The 17,062-nt window shown below is 47.2% G+C and overlaps 1 protein-coding gene across 8 annotated transcripts in view; it reads left to right on the top strand.

Annotated features, from left to right (window-relative positions):
* The window catches only part of TTC7B (tetratricopeptide repeat domain 7B), a 236,332-nt gene that overhangs the window by 85,400 nt on the left and 133,870 nt on the right, over window positions 1-17,062 (top strand). For all 8 annotated transcript variants that reach the window (XM_036264184.1, XM_036264171.1, XM_036264191.1 and 5 more), the window contains one exon: window positions 13,850-13,928. In XM_036264184.1, coding sequence (XP_036120077.1) covers window positions 13,850-13,928 — 79 coding nt within the window. The remainder of the gene's footprint in view (window positions 1-13,849; window positions 13,929-17,062) is intronic.

The following is a 17,062-nucleotide window of genomic DNA, read 5'->3' as shown; positions in this document are numbered from 1 at the left end:
TGGGTATGTCTGTAGCTATGAATTGTCTCGCTTTCTGTGTGGTTGGGAATGTCTGCATTTTGCCTTCTGTGTCTGTAGGATTCTTGGTGATAGCTTTCTGTCCCTTCAGCGCACGGAGTGCGTCCTCCACGTGTCTGACCGGGAGTCACTGCTCCTCTCGTTGCTGTTCCCCTGCGTGCAACTGGTTTGCAGTTGTTCTTTCAAGATGTTTTTCTTTGTCTTTCAGCACTTTTATAATGTTGTGTCTCTGTTTTTCTTCAGTTTTTTTTCTCTCTGTTCTTTGGGATGAATGCTTCTTATTCATTTACATTTAAATTCAGTGGTTGTTTTTTTCTGCTGTCTGAAAGGCTGCTGTTGAGCCCTTTCAGAGAATTTTTTGATTGAGTTATACTTTTTAACCTAAAATATCCATTTGGTTAATTTTTATAGTTTCTATTTCTCTATTGAGATTCTCTATTTGTTTAGTCATTGTCATCTTATTTTAATCTTTAAATATAGTTTCTGATAATTCTTTGTACTTATAATAGCTTCTTTGAAGTTTTGTCTGCTAAATCCAACAGGTGGGCCCATTCAGAGTGAGTTTATATATTGAACATAGTCATGCTTTCCTATATCTTTGTATGTTTTATAACAGATATTATATAATCATACATTGAAAAATAGAGCCCTGGCTGGTTTTGCTCAGTGGTTTGAGCATTGGTCTTCGGACCAGAGTTGCAGGTTAATTCCGGTCAAAGGCACGCGCCTCGGTTGTGATTTGGTCCCCAGTCGGGGTTGTGCAGGAGGCAACCGATCAATGTGTCGCTCTCACATCAATGATTCTCTCCCTCTCTCTCCTTTCCCCCCACCCCCTCCTACTCTACCTGAAAATAAATGGGGAAAAAATATCCTCAGGTGAGGATTAAATAAATAAATAATAAAAATAGAGAATGCTGATAGCATATGTAGAAAATAAGTTTTTTTAACTTTTCTATAATCATAATGATGATTGCTATTGTGAAACATTTTGTGTAACAGAGAATAAAGAAAATGAATACTTATAGAACGCTCTAATTTTGTTATCCCCTGTGTGCTTGAGAACCAAGATTCTTGGTATAGGAGAAAGGCAAAATAGATTTAAGATATCAAGGAAAAACTCTAGTCCAGAATTTGAATGACTGCATTGGAAATATCAGTATGAAATTATGAGGCATCTGTGTATGTGTCTGTATATGTATATGTAGGTATGTGTGTCTGTGTAAACATATGGGGTCGGGCAAAAGTAGGTTTATATTTGTGAGTACATAAAACAGAGTTTATTCTAGTATTATTTTTTATTAATTGTATATTTTTCCATATTAACAGTTGTAAACCTACTTTTGCCCCATCCTGCATGTACATGTATGTGTGCATATGTATGTGTGAGAGAGAGAGGAGAAGGAGAGGAAGAGGGGGAGGGAGACAGGAGAGGGAGACAGGAGGGAGGTCTCACTTGGTGACTGACTCAGCAGTGGTGAATATCCCTAGTGCCTAGATTGTGATCTCAGAGTATCATTTCCCAACAAAAGAAACCTCATTCCAGTTCTAGGAAATAAATAAGATGAGCCTGGAACATTTTTGCATATCAGACTCAGGAAACTGTCAAAGATTTCTGGAGTCATGTTAAAAGAATTCAGGCCAAATATGGGACAATTTGAATTTCAAAAAGGGTAAAAATTGTAACAGACTCATCAAATATGTTTAAATTCATGAGTTCTGTTTCAGTACCTAGCAAAGTAAATAATACTAAGTACAATCAAAGATAATATAAGTACAATCAAAGAATTATCAGAAACTATATTTAAAGATTAAAATAAGATGACAATGACTAAACAAATAGAGAATCTCAATAGAGAAATAGAAACTATAAAAATTAACCAAATGGATATGTTAGAGTTAAATACAACACTTATCCTACCTTTACTACATGAACTAGAAAACCAAATATCAGATCGAAGAAAACCTCTCCCTACAAATCATCCGGCTACTACATGAAAAGCAGCAAGAGAACTAGAACGTGGCCGTTTTGCTAACTCCCAGTGAGTGAATGTTGGAATCCTCGAGCAGCAGGGGCATCAAAGGAAGAGCCATAAGCAGACACGATGTCCTGCGGACGGACGAGCACGCCACCGGCAGCATCTTGAAACAGGACTGACCCTCGAAGTCCGACTGCCAGCTGCAAGAACTACAGGGAACAGAGGAAGATGGTGAACTGGACCACGTCGCTGCTGGCTTCCAGCCAGTGGGACACTCTCCAGATCAAACCGTTCAGATTCTCTAACAGATAGTCTAAGGGAAGGAAGAGGTAGAAGGGGAACCTGCAGACCAGTGGTTCTCCACCTTCCTACTGCCGCGACCCTTGAATGCAGTTCCTCATGTTGTGGTGACCCCCCAACCATAAAATGATTTTCGTTGCTTCTTCATAACTGTAATTTTGCTACTGCTATGTCTTAGGCGACCCCTGTGAAAGGATCGTTCGACCCCCAAAGGGGTTGCGACCCACAGGTTGAGAACCGCTGCTGTAGATGAAGAGAGATTTTAAAGATTCATCAAGTAAGAAAAAAAATGTGGGTAAGACTAAACTGTAGTGTAGGGGTGCATACCAGCATGGTTGAGCCATATGGAAATGGAATGAAGCAATTCCTATAAAAGTCAGGGTAGCCCAGCCGGTGTGGCTCACTGGTTAAGCATTGACCCATGCACCAAGAGGTCACCAGTTTGATTTCCCAGTCAGGGCACATGCCCAGGTTGTGGGCCCGATCCGCAGTGGGGGGCATGCAGGAGGCAGCCAGTCGATGTTCTCTGTCATTGATGTTTCTATCTCTTCCTCTCTCTCTAAAATCAATAAAGAAAAAAATTTTTTTAAAAAGTCAGGGTAGCAGTTACTTTTGGATGGAGGGAGGGGCCTGTTAATTGGGATGGGGTGAGTGACAATGGTCTTTTTTTTTTTTTTTTTTTTTTACTTAGGTGGTAGTTACAAGGGTATTTGCCTTATAATAATTCCCTGAGCAATATATTTGTTTTTTATGGCTTTCTGTATTTATATTTTATATAATAAAAAGGTTAAGAAAGAATGGGCGGGGGACAATGGAAGATGGGCTAGAACAGTGCCCAGCAGGGGACAGGAGGGATCCCTGCACTGGGAATCCAGAGGTCCAGGTTCTAGTCGTGTCTCTGCTGCTCCCTCACCGGGCTGTGGGCAGGCCTCTCCCTCCCCCTCTGTGGGACTCAGTTTCCCCTCTCTGTCAGTTGAAGATAATCAAGTCCAGCATGCTTCATTAGGTTGGTGGGAGAACCGTCTGGAATAGTGGGCCAGGAGATGGCCCGGAGCTGGTCAGTGTCCCCTAGGCAGAAGAGGGTGACGAGGGCTAGCGTTCACTGAGCAGTGGCCGTTGCCTCATGTGGTCCTCACAGCAGCCCTGGACGCAGTGGGTGTGTGGCTGGGCCTGATTCTGTCCTAACACGTGCGGGCCCAGACTGTCCTGAAGCAGCCGAGCATCTTCGGGGCTCTCTTGATGAGACAGTAAAATAACTTTAAACTCTCTTGTCCGTGGTTTATTGTCAATGTCAGCTCTGGCGGATGGATGGCTTGAAGGGCCTTGAAAATAGCTCATTCCCCTGAAGAAATTAAATATTCATCCCACAGACCACATTTGCCCTGCTAATGTGCTGAGCAAAGCATTTTCTCTGTAGATGGTGCACAGGTAGAGCTGAGCGCACCATCTGAGTGATTGCTGTGAATTTTCACCGGGGAGGGCCCAAACAAATGGGGCAAGCATGAAAGAATTTAATTGAAAAGCTTGTCCTAACGACTTGCAGACAGACGCATTTCCATACTGTCATCATTTTGTCAACATTAGTCCCTTTGTCTGACGCTGTCTTACTTACGAGTTCTGTGTCTGTTGTCCCTTTGTCATCTACCCCCAGTGGAAGGGGCCACAAATCCTGTCCCTTCTTTTGAGCCCAAGTAGGGAGGCCATGTAGCGGCTCCCTCCGGCTCTCCTGTCCCCTCTTCCCTTGCTCTCTCCTGCCTCTGTGACGCTTTGTGTCGTGTCAAGGGAGTTAGTCACAGTTGCCAATTTGTTTGTGGGTTTCTGCATGACAGGGATCCGCTTCAGCTTTTCTGAGCGCTGGAATTAGACTGGGCATGCATTCATCATGGCACGTTGCATAATTCCTCTGAGTCTTTGCTTTCTCACGCACAAAACTACAGAAGGTGCTAAATAAATACTTGATAATTGAGAAGAAATCTTTGACATAGTATATAATAGACAACGGCTCTGATATTGCACTATTTTCTGCTAAACCAAAGATACGCACACATACCAGTGTCTGCTTTGGGCGTCTGCTCAATACGTGTTTATCTGTGGAATGGAGAGCCAGATGGTGGGTGGTAGGAGGTGGCGGATGGTTGGGCAATGGGACGTTTGATCTGATTTTGAGCACTGGGCCAGGAGCTTTGCAGATGTCCTCTTAACCGGGCGTTGGGAGTAGGCATGGGCCCATTTTACAGATGAGGATACAGGCACAACAAGGTGAGGGCTGCTGCACACGTTCCTACCCTTCTCAGCATAGGCCTGGCATCTGGTGTGTGTCCCTTGGCTGGCTTTCCGCACATGTCACCTTGCATTTTCCCTTCCCCTTCTCCTCCTGATCACTCTCAACCTCTGCTCTTTTCTTATTCTCTAGCTCCAACTGATCAGCTTTCCCCAGACCCGAGCAAGTGACCTGGCATGACTCGCGAAAATGCACGAGACCACAGTGGCCTCTGGCATGACTCGCGAGAACGCACGAGACCACGGTGGCCCCTGGCATGACTCGCGAGAACGCAGGAGACCACGGTGGCCCCGGGCATGACTCGCGAGAATGCACGAGACCACGGTGGCCCCGGGCATGACTCGCGAGAATGCACGAGACCACGGTGGCCCCGGGCATGACTCACGAGAACGCACGAGACCACGGTGGCCCCGGGCATGACTCGCGAGAACGCAGGAGACCACGGTGGCCCCGGGCATGACTCGCGAGAATGCACGAGACCACGGTGGCCTCCGACAGCAGAGTGTAGCTTCGTTTCCCCAAGAACGATACTGGAGGCTTTTCTTCACCAACCGAACAGCAAGGTCCCTTCTTCCCCTGCTGAGGGTGAGTGGCCTGGTGTGGACAGGACCCCTCGGGCAGGCCTGAGCTTGAGCACGCCCTGGCGGGCTCGCTCCCGGCTCTCCTCGCCCATGTCTGCTGCCTGCTCGCTCCTGCAGCCACTGGACCAGGGACCCCCGTGTTTAAAGCATTTAAAGGTCTTTTTTTTTTTTTAACTGAGTCCCTTTAAATTTTTAGTCACGGCTTTTTTTTTTTTTTTCTTTATTGATTTTAGAGAGAGAGAGACAGGGAGAGGGAGAGAGAGAGAAAAACATCAATGAGAGAGAACATTGGCTGCTTCCTGCATGCCCCCCATTGGGCGTCCGGCCCACAACCTGGGCATGTGCCCTGACCGGGAATCGAACCAGTGACTTCTTGGTGCAAGGGTCGATGCTCAGCCACTGAGCCATACTGACCAAGCGTCACAGCGTTTGAAATATTGTCCCCAGAGGTGGTTTTGGAAACGTAGTTCCCCTGTGTCCCGCTGATAGAAGCGGAGTGGACACTGTGCTAACCGTCACTGGTTCTCAGCTCCAGGGCTGTGGAACGTTGGGAAGCGCTGTCCCCCCTTGATGTCCTCCCTGCCTTTCTCCCTCTGCACAGCCCCGGTGGCTGCCGAACAGCAGGGTCCAGATCCTTTCATCTACGTGACTTTGCTGCTAAGAATGAACGTTTGAAGTCACGTTGGTGGCACACCATTTCCACCTCCTGCACTGTCTTCCTCCCACTCGATGGCCGACGTGGCACTGGCCTGGTGCTCAGCAGTATCCGAGTGACTGACTGAGGAGCAGTGCTTGCGGCCCGGCCACCCCTGCTGTCCTCACCCGCCTTCCAGCTCGGGCTGGACCTGAGGCAGACCCGTCCTCAGAGGGAGTAAATGATGACAGCAGCTTTGTACTGCATCTCATAAAACCCTGGGGTTCCACCCCCCACACCACCAGGAGCCACTTAAACCACCTTCTGTGACTCAGCCACCCATGTTCACATGTTTGCGTTTGGCCTGGCTCTGTTGACTGATTCAGAACAATCGCTATGGGTCAGTGCTGCCTTGGGCCCTGTGGCCTTGGGTGGACACTCTGCACTCCTCCCCATGGACACTGACACTCTTAGGAGAGGTCACCTTCACTTCCTGGGAGAGTGACCACAGAGTCCCAAAGAAGGAGCGTTTTTCCATCCTCACCTGCCATCGGTTGTCTTTTGTTACTGAGAGTGTGGTAGGCTTTCCAATAAATGACAAAGTGAATGAATGGATCCCACTGCGGAATACTTTTCCCTTCAGCATTAAATGGCTCCAGAGAAGTAGAACAGACTTTCATGTGCTATAAATTGACTGGAAGGTAGATTCCAGAATTCCAAAGCTGCTTGAGCAAGGGCAGGGTTTTCAGGATAATAATAGTAATAATGGCAAACACCAAAAAAGCACTTCATGTATTAATTCGTTTAATTCTTGCAGCCAGTCTGTGAGATGGGTACATTTGTTATCACCATTTTACAGATGAGGAAACTGAGGCACAGGCATTTTCCTGAACTCAGCAGCTAATGAGTTTTGAAGCTTGAATTCGAGCCCGTACAGTCCGGCTCCAGAGGCCCTCTCCTGTGTTGCTGAGGTTAAGGGTATGGGAAAAGGTGTGGATCTCCAGGTGAATACTTTGAAGAGAAATCCTTATATGTTAGATACTGGTCTATTTGTGTAAAATATTATTAGATTTGAGGGGTCCTACTGTGTTGAGTATGGTTTGACTTCTAGGGCTAAGTTGAGCATCATTACAAGTTCATGGGGAAGCATGCTTGTCGGCTGGCTAACTTATTACCTCCCTGTGCACAGTAGGCCCTCAACATACATATATATGTATAAAGTTTATCCTCACCCGAGAAGATGTTTATTGATTTTAGAGAAAGAGGAAGGGAGAGAGAGACAGACAGAGAAAGAGAGACAAAGACATCAATGTGAGAGAAACATCCATCAGTTGCCTGTTATACGCACCCTGACCAGGGGTCGAACCTGCAACGTGGGTATGTCCCCTGACTGGGAATCAAACCTGCAGCCTTTTGGTGCACAGAATGATACTCTCACTGAGCCACCTAGCCAGGGTTCGACATGTTTTTTGAATGTGGATGGATATCATTGACTCATTCCCAAAAGCTGGAAAGGAGGAGGACATAAGACCGGGCAAGCCAGTCCCTGTTTCTTCTTCCCCAGAGGCTTGGGTTAGGCTGAGGGGGAAGGAACAGCCAGGAGGCTGAGTGGCTCTTCTGCTGGAGCCCCGGGGCAGCGTGTCCTGTAGGCCTCCCCACGCCACTTTGGAAGCCCCTCTGCATGTCCCTGTTGCAATCCCGAAAAGGCTCTCCAGGCCTTCGTTGACGTGCACCTCTGCTCCCTGGCACACAGAGCCGGCTGACCAACATGCCCGGTGTCCTCCACTTCCGACACAATGAAGCCTCAGTGGCTGAGGTGGTCAGAAAATGTTGTTAAGCCTAGTACAACTCTCATTAGGTTTGAAATGAGACTTCCGGAAGCTTCGCCTCTTGTTCACATCCATTGTGGACGGTTGTCACGCCCTCCATCACCATATCTAGGCTGCAGCTGGCTGGCTCCATGGGTCAGAGAGAGTCCTTTGCTAACGAGGCCAAGGTTGCGGGTCTGATCCCTGGCCCCTGACTGCAGCGAGCCATCTGTCTTCGCAAATGCATGTCACGGATACGAGGCGGAGGGTGAGCAGAGAGGGGACAGAAGCTGGGCTCCACTCTGGAAAACAGCTCCCGACAGCCGGCAGAGGAGTCCCTTTGGACCGTGAAGGATGTCTTTCTTTCCTTCTCCCACTTCCAGATCAGGATATCTGGTTTTCATTTCAGACTTTTTCAAATAGATGATACTAACAGTTATATAAATGAAGATAAATGAAGGGGAAGCCGTTTCCAAGCTTGAGGACTAAGAGAAACGGGCCTGGAGATGCGTGACCCATTTCTGGTTCTCTGCGGTTTAAGTGTTGACAGTGTCCAGAACACTGGTGGGCATATCTCACGAGGTAAGGAGTGTCTGCTTTACTTGTCCCCTTGGTAACCAAGAGCAGTCTCCAGCAAGGAGAATGGGAAAGGGATTGGAGAACGTAAGACTGTACTCATTCGCTGAGGGGCTAGGACACAGCCCGCCCATGCCACTGGGTGCCTGGCTGGCTCTGCGAGGCAGGTGGGCCATGGAGAGTGGGTACCAAGAGGGCCTGTGCCCTCGAGATGGTCACGGTCTGCTTGGAGGACAGAGAGACAAACGAAGGTGGGCTGAGTGTCCACCTGTGGTCAGACGCGCAGAGTCGCCGAGAGCGCCCAGGCTGCCCGTGCCTCTGTCTTCCTGGAGAAGCCAGGAAAGGCTCCCAAGGGCGGCCCTGGACCTGGGTTCCGAGCGATGGCGTCACGTTCCCGGGACACTTCAGACAGAGGAGCCTGTGTAGAAGCATGTGGGCAGGGAAGTTTCCCGGGAACATCTCGCAGTCGGCCCGGCCGTGCGGCTCAGTGGACTGAGCGTGTCCCGTGGACTGAAAGGTCCCACTCCGACTCCCGGTCAGGGCACCTGCCTGGGTTGCGGGCTCGGGCCCCAGCAGGGGGCGTGCAGGAGGCGGCCCAGAGATGTTTTTGTCTCACATTGATATTTCTATCTCTTTCTCCCTTTCTCTCTCTCTAAAAAAAATGAACAAAAACATATTTTTAAAAATAAATTTAAAAAATAAAACTCTCTGAATCCTCACTATTCACATTGCTGCCTAGAAGCTGTCAGGCCAGGCGTGCCCAGCAGTGTCGTTTGGTACAGGCGTGCCACCCTCCCCCGGGCACACCCACGCTGCAAGGCTGCTGTGGCACACGAGAAGTGCTCTGTTAAGAGAGGGCTGTGCTGTGCCGCCGCCAGTCACGTGCAGGGGAAGGAAGGGCACAAGAGACAGGTGGACGATCTATCCCTTTGTGGTCTTGCTTCATCTGACTCCTAGTCATTCTGGGTTTCATTCCTCCCCTGAATATTTACTGAGCACTTTCTGTAGCCAGGCTCTGAGGGACTTGGGACACGTCTGTGAGCAAAACAGACCTTAGTCCTCAAGGCCCTGACACTTGTGGGGGAGGCGGAGCCATCGGAGCTCCCTGAGGCAGGAATGGCGCCTTTGTTCACAGTGTGTCTCAGGGACAGTCCTGGGACTTGGTGCTGCTACGATGCTCAGAAGATGTTGAAACAACCACCACTCAGGAGTTCCAGAAGTGATCGTTGGTAAGAAAGAACATGGAAAAAGCCAAACGATTTCTTAGCTCTACGAGAACTATTGTGTTGACATGTTCTGTGATTGACCTTTAGTTATAAAGTTCTCAGCCACGGAGACGGAAAACCAATGTTAAACATGCTCCAATAGGTATCTTTTCCTTATTACCCAAGGATGTGACATGCAGTACAAAGAAGATTTTATTCACATCTGAACTTTGAGTTTGTATAACCATGACAGTTGATACTGAATGTAAGTGTATTGGCCAAACTCTGAGGTCAGAAGATGATTTGGAAGGATAAGTTAAGGGGAAGACTTGCATTTTCCCTTCTCACTCCCGAGAAATGAGAGGAGAAAGAGTGAAGCAGTCTCTCGAGCTTGCTGTCGAAGTAGCCATCACGAGGGACGTGCCTCTCAGTCTCCGAGTTTTCCATTTTTATTTGGCTTTTGGAGCTCTGGCTTTCTTCCTGTATGTGTTTCCCCTCAGTTTGTGGCACAGAGGCCCAGGTGACAGTATCAAAGAGCTGAGGATGGTCCTGGCCGGTTTGGCTCATCAGTTAGAGCGTCGGCCTGCGGACCCAGGTTGGGTTCCTACTAAGGGCACGTACCTCGGTTGCAGTTTGTCCCTGATCCTTCCTGGTTGGGTCATGCGGGAGGCAGCCACTCGATGTGTCCCTTTCACGTCGATATTTCTCTCTCTCTCTCTCTCTCTCTCTCTCTCTCTCTTTCATTCACTCTCTCCCACCCTATCTGAACAAAAAATGGAAAAATGTCCTTGGGTGAGGATTAAAAAAAAAAAAGCTGAAGATGTGGTTGAGTCATAGAACGAGCCAGGCGTGGCTGCAGGTTGTACATGAGAACGTACATTTCAGAGCCCAGCCTTCCCAGTGCTGCTGCAGGGCTCCCGGGGTCGGGAGGTAAGCCACGTGCTCTCCCCTCAGCGCCCCCCTGGTGCCCTCAGGAGGTCATGCTGTGGCACTGACCCACCAGCCAGCAGACAAGCCCTGGAAGGAGGAGATTCAGAAGGAGGATGAAACCAGATAGAAAAGGGAGGAGAGAAGAAAAAAATGGAAGTAGGTCAAGGGAGAACTGGACGTGCCCCCGTGAAAAGTGAGGGGGCTTTCCTGCTAGAGACAGAGCAGTGGGTAGCCTGGGTTTGAACGAGAGCCAGGCTGTGGGACCCTGGCCGGAGCACTCCCTGCCGGGCTGGGGACAGGCAGTGACGTTGGAAAGTGAAAGCAGGGTTTTGCCTGTTTGTCAGGCTGAACAGCCGGCTGGTGCTCAAGGGACTCGCCGACCCTCTCTCCTTGGTCACAGCTGAGCTGTTTGGGAACCGTTTGACCTGGGCAGAGCTGCATGCAGCTCGGAAGCTGGGCAAAGTGAGGTGCAGGAGGTGAACCCCGAGTTCTGACAGCCTGCCAAAGTGCCCGCTGCTCGGATGTTGGCAAGAGCATTCACTTTGAGACTAGTTTGCCATAATGAATTCTGACATCACTGCGCTCTGTGGAGGGCGTTGAAATGGAGTGAGTGACCTCATGCCAAGGGGCTGTGGAAATCCTCAGAACCAGGAGAGCTCCTTGCCTCTCTTCATTTTGGAGTGGGGTTTTAAGCCACAGCTCCTTCCAGATGGCTAATGGATCTTAACATTTTAAGGATAAACTAATAGTTCAGAGACACTCAAGCAATCTTGTGGCTTTTCCCTCAAATTGGGTTATTTCATAGCATTTAGAATGTAATTCTTGCAAGTTAATTTCCCTTTTAGTTATTTTCTATAATGATTATTCATCTAGATTAAAGATTTTTTCTTTCTGCTGTCAACAGTGAAAGGGACTGGGTGAATAAAATGATGTGACTGAAAAATGTTTGAATGGTGTAGGCGTCCATGAGAATTATGTGTTTTTGCATTTGGGGTACTTTTTGGTTTTCTGATATTTAAAATGGGCAATCTTTCTCCTTCAGTTCCTCCTTCTACTGCTGTCAGGTTGATCTGTGGTTGGACAACCAGCCTCGTGGTTGTCCTGATGGTGCCACGGTTCATTTGAGTGGCACAGCCCCGGGCCTGCTGGGACATTCTTGGTGACTATGGATCCTTTGTTTACAAGCAGAATGCCTCCCAGTTTGTGGAAGAATTTGATTTTGAATCCTAAGCTCCCTCTAGAAATAAACTAGAGACAGTTTGAGAAAAACTTGTATCTGCTTCCAAGGTAATGTCGGTGCTCTGGAAATACGTCCTCGGTTGCAGCTGGTATTGCCTTGTGTGTGACATCCCTTTAGTCCAGGAGACTTCCTCCAGTTCTCCACCAGGGGGCGTCAGTCCTGCACGGAGAACCACCTCGTGCCTCAGGGGAAGGTGAATGTATCAGTCATTTCTCTTTTAAGGCCTTGGAGGCATTACCCTGGGTCACTGGACTGCTTCACCTGGGCCAACGGATTTTTTTCCAGTTGTGAACCAGTTCTTACGAGTATCTCATTAGCTGTGATCACTGGGATGCGTGACATTTGTTATATCTATAGGAACTTGCATATCAGTGATACAAAACGTAGACCTGAGCTCCTGCATCCATATGTTGTTTTTCTTCCGGATGGCACTTGTTTGAGAACTTACATTTCTTTTGCCCAGGAAGGTGACAGAGCTCCCGGCTCGCTCTCCTGCTAGGTCTGTGAGCCTGAGCAAGTCATGTTGCTTCTGTGTGGTAACGACTAGACAGTATTAGATCCTTTACAGCTAGAATAGGCTGTGCTTCTGTGCCTGGATAGGTCACCCATGCTGCAAGGAGGCCCAGGGACATTCTGAATGACCAGTTCCTGTCAGGTAGCCTCCCCTGAGTTACAGCCTTTAGATCTGATACTGCCCATTCAGGGCTTAATGTCCACCCTGACAAGCAGCCTTTGAAATCCGGGTTTCCACTTACATGGTCTCAATCCCACCCCCGTTTCACACAGCTCAAGGTGCCATTCCTTTTGTATACTGTACGTCGTGGGCACTGACCTGTGATTCTGGAACAAAATGAGACTACTGCGTCCCGCCCGTCCATCTTCTTTCTGGCTGTAGCCCCATGTTACTGACGAGAACTGAGCTTCAATCCAAAGCAAATGTACTTTGTTTCTGTGAACACGGATCTCATAAAAACAAATGAAGGGGAAAGCACAGTAGATTGCATGTCCCAGGGCCTGTTACCTCGTTTTGATCCGTGTCTCTTAGATTTCCTTTAGCGCTGCTTAGAGTCCTGAGCACAAGCTTCTCTTTTTATGCCCCCATAAAACTTCTGATATGATATCACCTGATTCGTGTGGGTGAGAGGAATATGGGAATGTTTATGTACCTGTGCCAGCAAACTATTATCGAAGTTCTGGGGTTATTCTTGTGAATGAGAGTTTGGGGATGTCACATAGGTCTAAGAGGCGAATTAATAGCCCTTGTGAGTGTTTGTAACATACAGAATCCACACTCAGTTTGATTTAATACCTTTGTGCAATTTAAAATGTCATCCAAGAAGAGAGCCAAATGCCTAGAGCATCTGCCACAGCCGCAGGACTGGCTGGCGGGTTTGCACCGGCTGACCGGCTCTGCGGCGTCTTGGAAAGATGAGCTGTGTTCTAATGAGCAGGTTATAAATATCCCTGAGTTATGTCATAGGTGCTAGCAGCGCTCAATGTAAAGGGACCGGCCGGGAGGCGCTGCCAGCTGAACGGGCCGGGCACAGCTTTCAGCGAGGACAAGTGGAGCCTGGATATATTGACCAGGATGTTGCTAAAGAATCATTTGTCCCTTAATGAGCTGTGTCACCAAACGTCTCTGTGAGTGAGGCAAGAGATTCGCTGTGTTCTGAGCTGTCGGGCAGCTCAGGTTCCATGTTCCTCCAGTCGCTCGCAGAAGGGGCCTTTGACCCTTCGCTTCTCTGCAAGGCTGGGGGGGCGTGTTGGATGGATTTATTGGGCAGTGATTTATGTTCTCAAAGATGCAGAGTGGCTGTTTGATGGAGGCCCTCATTTTTCACACCTGTACTCTCTGTCTTGCCCATGAAAATGGCAAGTTACAGGAAGATGTTCCCTGTGGGGTTCCCTGTGGGTATCTCTGTTCCCCGTTTGCCACCCACCTTTTAGATGAAAAGACAGATTTCAGCGCCACTCAACAGAGCAGGAAAACTACAGAGCCATTGTAAGGCTGGGGATAGACTCTTGCAAGATACTTGCTTTTGGGGGGCTGGAGCCTCAAAATTGATTTTCCAACTTTTATTTTCTTAAGAAAATTTAGTCGTGGAAGCACATAAATCCATCAATACTGGGTCAGATTTTTCAGATTTGAACAAAGATGGACAGACATGCTCAGAATAATTGTTTGCTTAAAATCCATCCAACAGCTTTCATGTAGACAAAATGCATTGAAATATGTGTGTAAAATACTTGATGTTAATACACACCAGATGGAAACCCTGTCAAATTCTGTGTGCACATAGGAACCTGACAAGAGGAGTCGGGAGATTTAGAGAGCTCCTCAGAGCAATCGAAACGAGAACGACTCAAAACCTGCGAATGGTAAGTGTGGTTAATGACTTGACTGAGGCCCAAGGGCCCTTTAAGTGTTTTCTCTCTTAACATTTATAAATGTTATTAGATATAGTTTATGTACCGTCAGTTCATTGTTTACAGTCAGTGGATTTTAGTATACCCACAGGATTATTCAGCCATCAGTAATATTTAATTTCAGAACATTTTCATCACCCCAAAAAGAAACTCCATACCCATTAGTTGTGAACCTCCGTTCTCCCCTTCCCCCAGCCTCTGGAAATCACCGATTTACTTTCTGTTTCTATAGATTTGCCTATTTTTAACATTTCATATAAATGGAATTATGTAATATGTGGTCTTTTTGTGACTGGCTTCTTTTACTTAGAATAATGTGTTTTTTAAAAAATATTTTTATTATTTTTTAGAGAGAGAAAGGGAGAAACATCAATGTGAGAGTGAAACGTCAATCGGTTGCCTCCTGCATACCCCCTACCAGGGATTGTTGAGCCTGCAACCCAGGCCTGTGCCTTGACTGGGAATCGAACCGGCAGCCGTTGGGTATATAGGACAATGCCCAACCAACTAAGCCACACTGTCCAGGGCCTTTGGATAATGTTTTTGGTTTTTTTATTCTCACCTGAGGACATTTTTCCATTTTTTGTTCAGATAGAGTGGGAGGGAGAGAGAGAGAGAAACATCGACCTGAAAGGGACACATAGATTGGTTGCCACCCACATGACCCATCCAGAGCCAGGGACAAACTGCAACCGAGGTACGTGCCCTTAGTGGGAACCGAACCCTGGTCTCTCTGAACCGCAGTCTGACACTCTAACTGCTGAGCCAAACCGGCTAGGACGGATAATGTTTTTAAGGTTCATCCATGTTGTAGCCTGTGTCAGTACTTCTTTCCTTTTTATTACCGAATAATGTTCCGTTGTATGAGCGTAAGACATTTTATTTATCCATTCATTAGTTGATGGACATGTGGGTTGTTTCACTTTTGGGCTGTTATGAATAATGCTGCTGCGAACATTCTCATGCAAGGTCTTATGCGGACATATGTGTTCACTTCTCTCGGGTATATACATGGGAGTGGAATTGCTGGGTCTTATGGTAACTCTATTTTTAACATTTGGAGGAGTTGCCGACTGTTTTCCAAAGCAGTCACACCGTTTTACATTCTCGCCAGAAGTGAGGGTTCCAAGTTTCCCACATCCTCAACATTTGTTATTGCCTGTCTTTTTAGCTGTAGCCATGCTAGTGGGAGTGAAGTGCTGTCTCATTGTGGCTTTGGTTCACGTTTCCCTGACGGCCAGGGACATCGGGCATCTTTCTAGTTGCTTATCGGTAGTGCTCTCTCATGAAACACCAGAAATGCACCCCATACGGCAGGTAGGGGTAAGCCCCCGGTCGCCAGGGCAGCGAAGGGATCGCGTGTTTGCTAACGATTCATATAGGACCCAGACAGAGCAAAGCAGATTAGATCCTGAGCAGTACCTGGTTGTCTGACTAATTCTATTAACTATAAACCTTAGACGTCAAATAAACCGGTTGATGAGCAGCTTGGCTCTCCTTTTGACTCTTCCTTTTGAATCCTTTCACTTTCCTTTCTGGGGACAGCCCTTAATTACACCTTCATAGCTGGCCCTGCAGAGCCGGAGCCATTGAGTGCGTGTCTGGGTGCAGCCCGCTGCTCGCCGGCCAGCAGATGCTGCCTGTCACCGCCGACGGGGCCCCCATGTGAGACTGCAGTTTCTTCGTCTGCTGACATCCATGCTGCTGTCCGGCACTGTCATGACCCTGTCAGTGCTGTGAGAGTATGCCGCTGGGCAAGGCTGACGGATTCCCGTCGCAGGAAACGAGGCTGTGTCTTCATTTCGGTGTCTCCAGAGTTTTAGGTGCAGACATACAACTCATGGGGCCAGATAGGCTTTCCCAGCATGATGGGGGGTGAGAGAGGACGGACTCCACACACCCTCCCACCAACAACTCACTTGGTCCTCAGTATTTGTTTGCATGTTGATGTGATTTATAGGTGCCTTAAGGCGTTCAAAGAAAACATTTTGATTTATAGAAACAAATCAAAAATTTTATCCACATTTTGCAGTGGTTTTAAAGCCACTGCAAAATGTGGATAAAAACTGTTGCCTTTTTCTCACTGACCTACTCCCAGCATTCCGTAAAACTTCTCAAATGGTCAATATGGACAGCTGTTTCTAAGCTTTGGAAGCACAACATAAGTAACTGATTATATTGGCACATGTTTTTATAATTGTTTTAAAAGCACATTGAAAATCTTTTTTTTCAAGATTTTTTTTCAAAGCCCATCTTTCAAAATTGCTTAAATATGGAGCATTTGTTCATATTGTTGACTCTCTAAAACATTTATTGATTGATTCATTAAGGAAATGAATGCTTTTTTCTTATTAAAAGGAGTACTTTGTCAAACTCAATCTGGTGTGAGACCATAGCAGAGAAGGGTTTAAAAGTACCTTTACAGCAACCCTACTCCTAGATAAATACTCCAAGGAGTTGAAAGCAGATTTTCAAACGCATACTCTTGCTCAATGGTCATAGCAGCACTGTTCACAACAGCCAGATGTCTGTCAGCTGATGACTAGATAAGCAAATGTGGTGCAGCTGCACAATAGAATATTACTCAGCCAAGAAAAGGAATGAAGTATCGACACAGGCCACAGCTTGGATGAACCTCGAGGACATTGTGCTAAGTGAAAGGAGCCAGACATAAAAGACTACACATTATATGATTCCATTTATAGGAAAATACCCCCCCAAATAGACAAATTTATAGAGACAGATAGCAGATTAGTTGTTCTCAGGGTCTGGAAGGACGAGGAATGGGGAGTCACTATTTAAAGGGGCTTGGGGTTTATGTTGGGGACAGCGAGAATGATGTGGAACTACAGAGCAGTGATGATTGCATGACATTGTGCATGTACTGAATGCCATTGGAGTATGCACTTGAAACGGTTAAAATGCTGAACTTTATGTTTTGTGAATTTTACTGTAATTTAAAATACGTACAAAAAAGTACATTTCATGACCAAGTTTGTGTGTAAGAGTTCAAGTCTTCTTTTGAGCCCCCTTTCCTCCCCCCCCAATTTTTATTAATTGATTTTTGTTACAGGTGTTTTTCCCTT

Source organism: Molossus molossus, unplaced genomic scaffold, assembly GCF_014108415.1.
Source record: "Molossus molossus isolate mMolMol1 unplaced genomic scaffold, mMolMol1.p scaffold_m16_p_1, whole genome shotgun sequence".
NCBI classification, from domain to species: Eukaryota; Metazoa; Chordata; class Mammalia; order Chiroptera; family Molossidae; genus Molossus; species Molossus molossus.
This window is presented reverse-complemented; position numbering and strand designations above follow the sequence as displayed.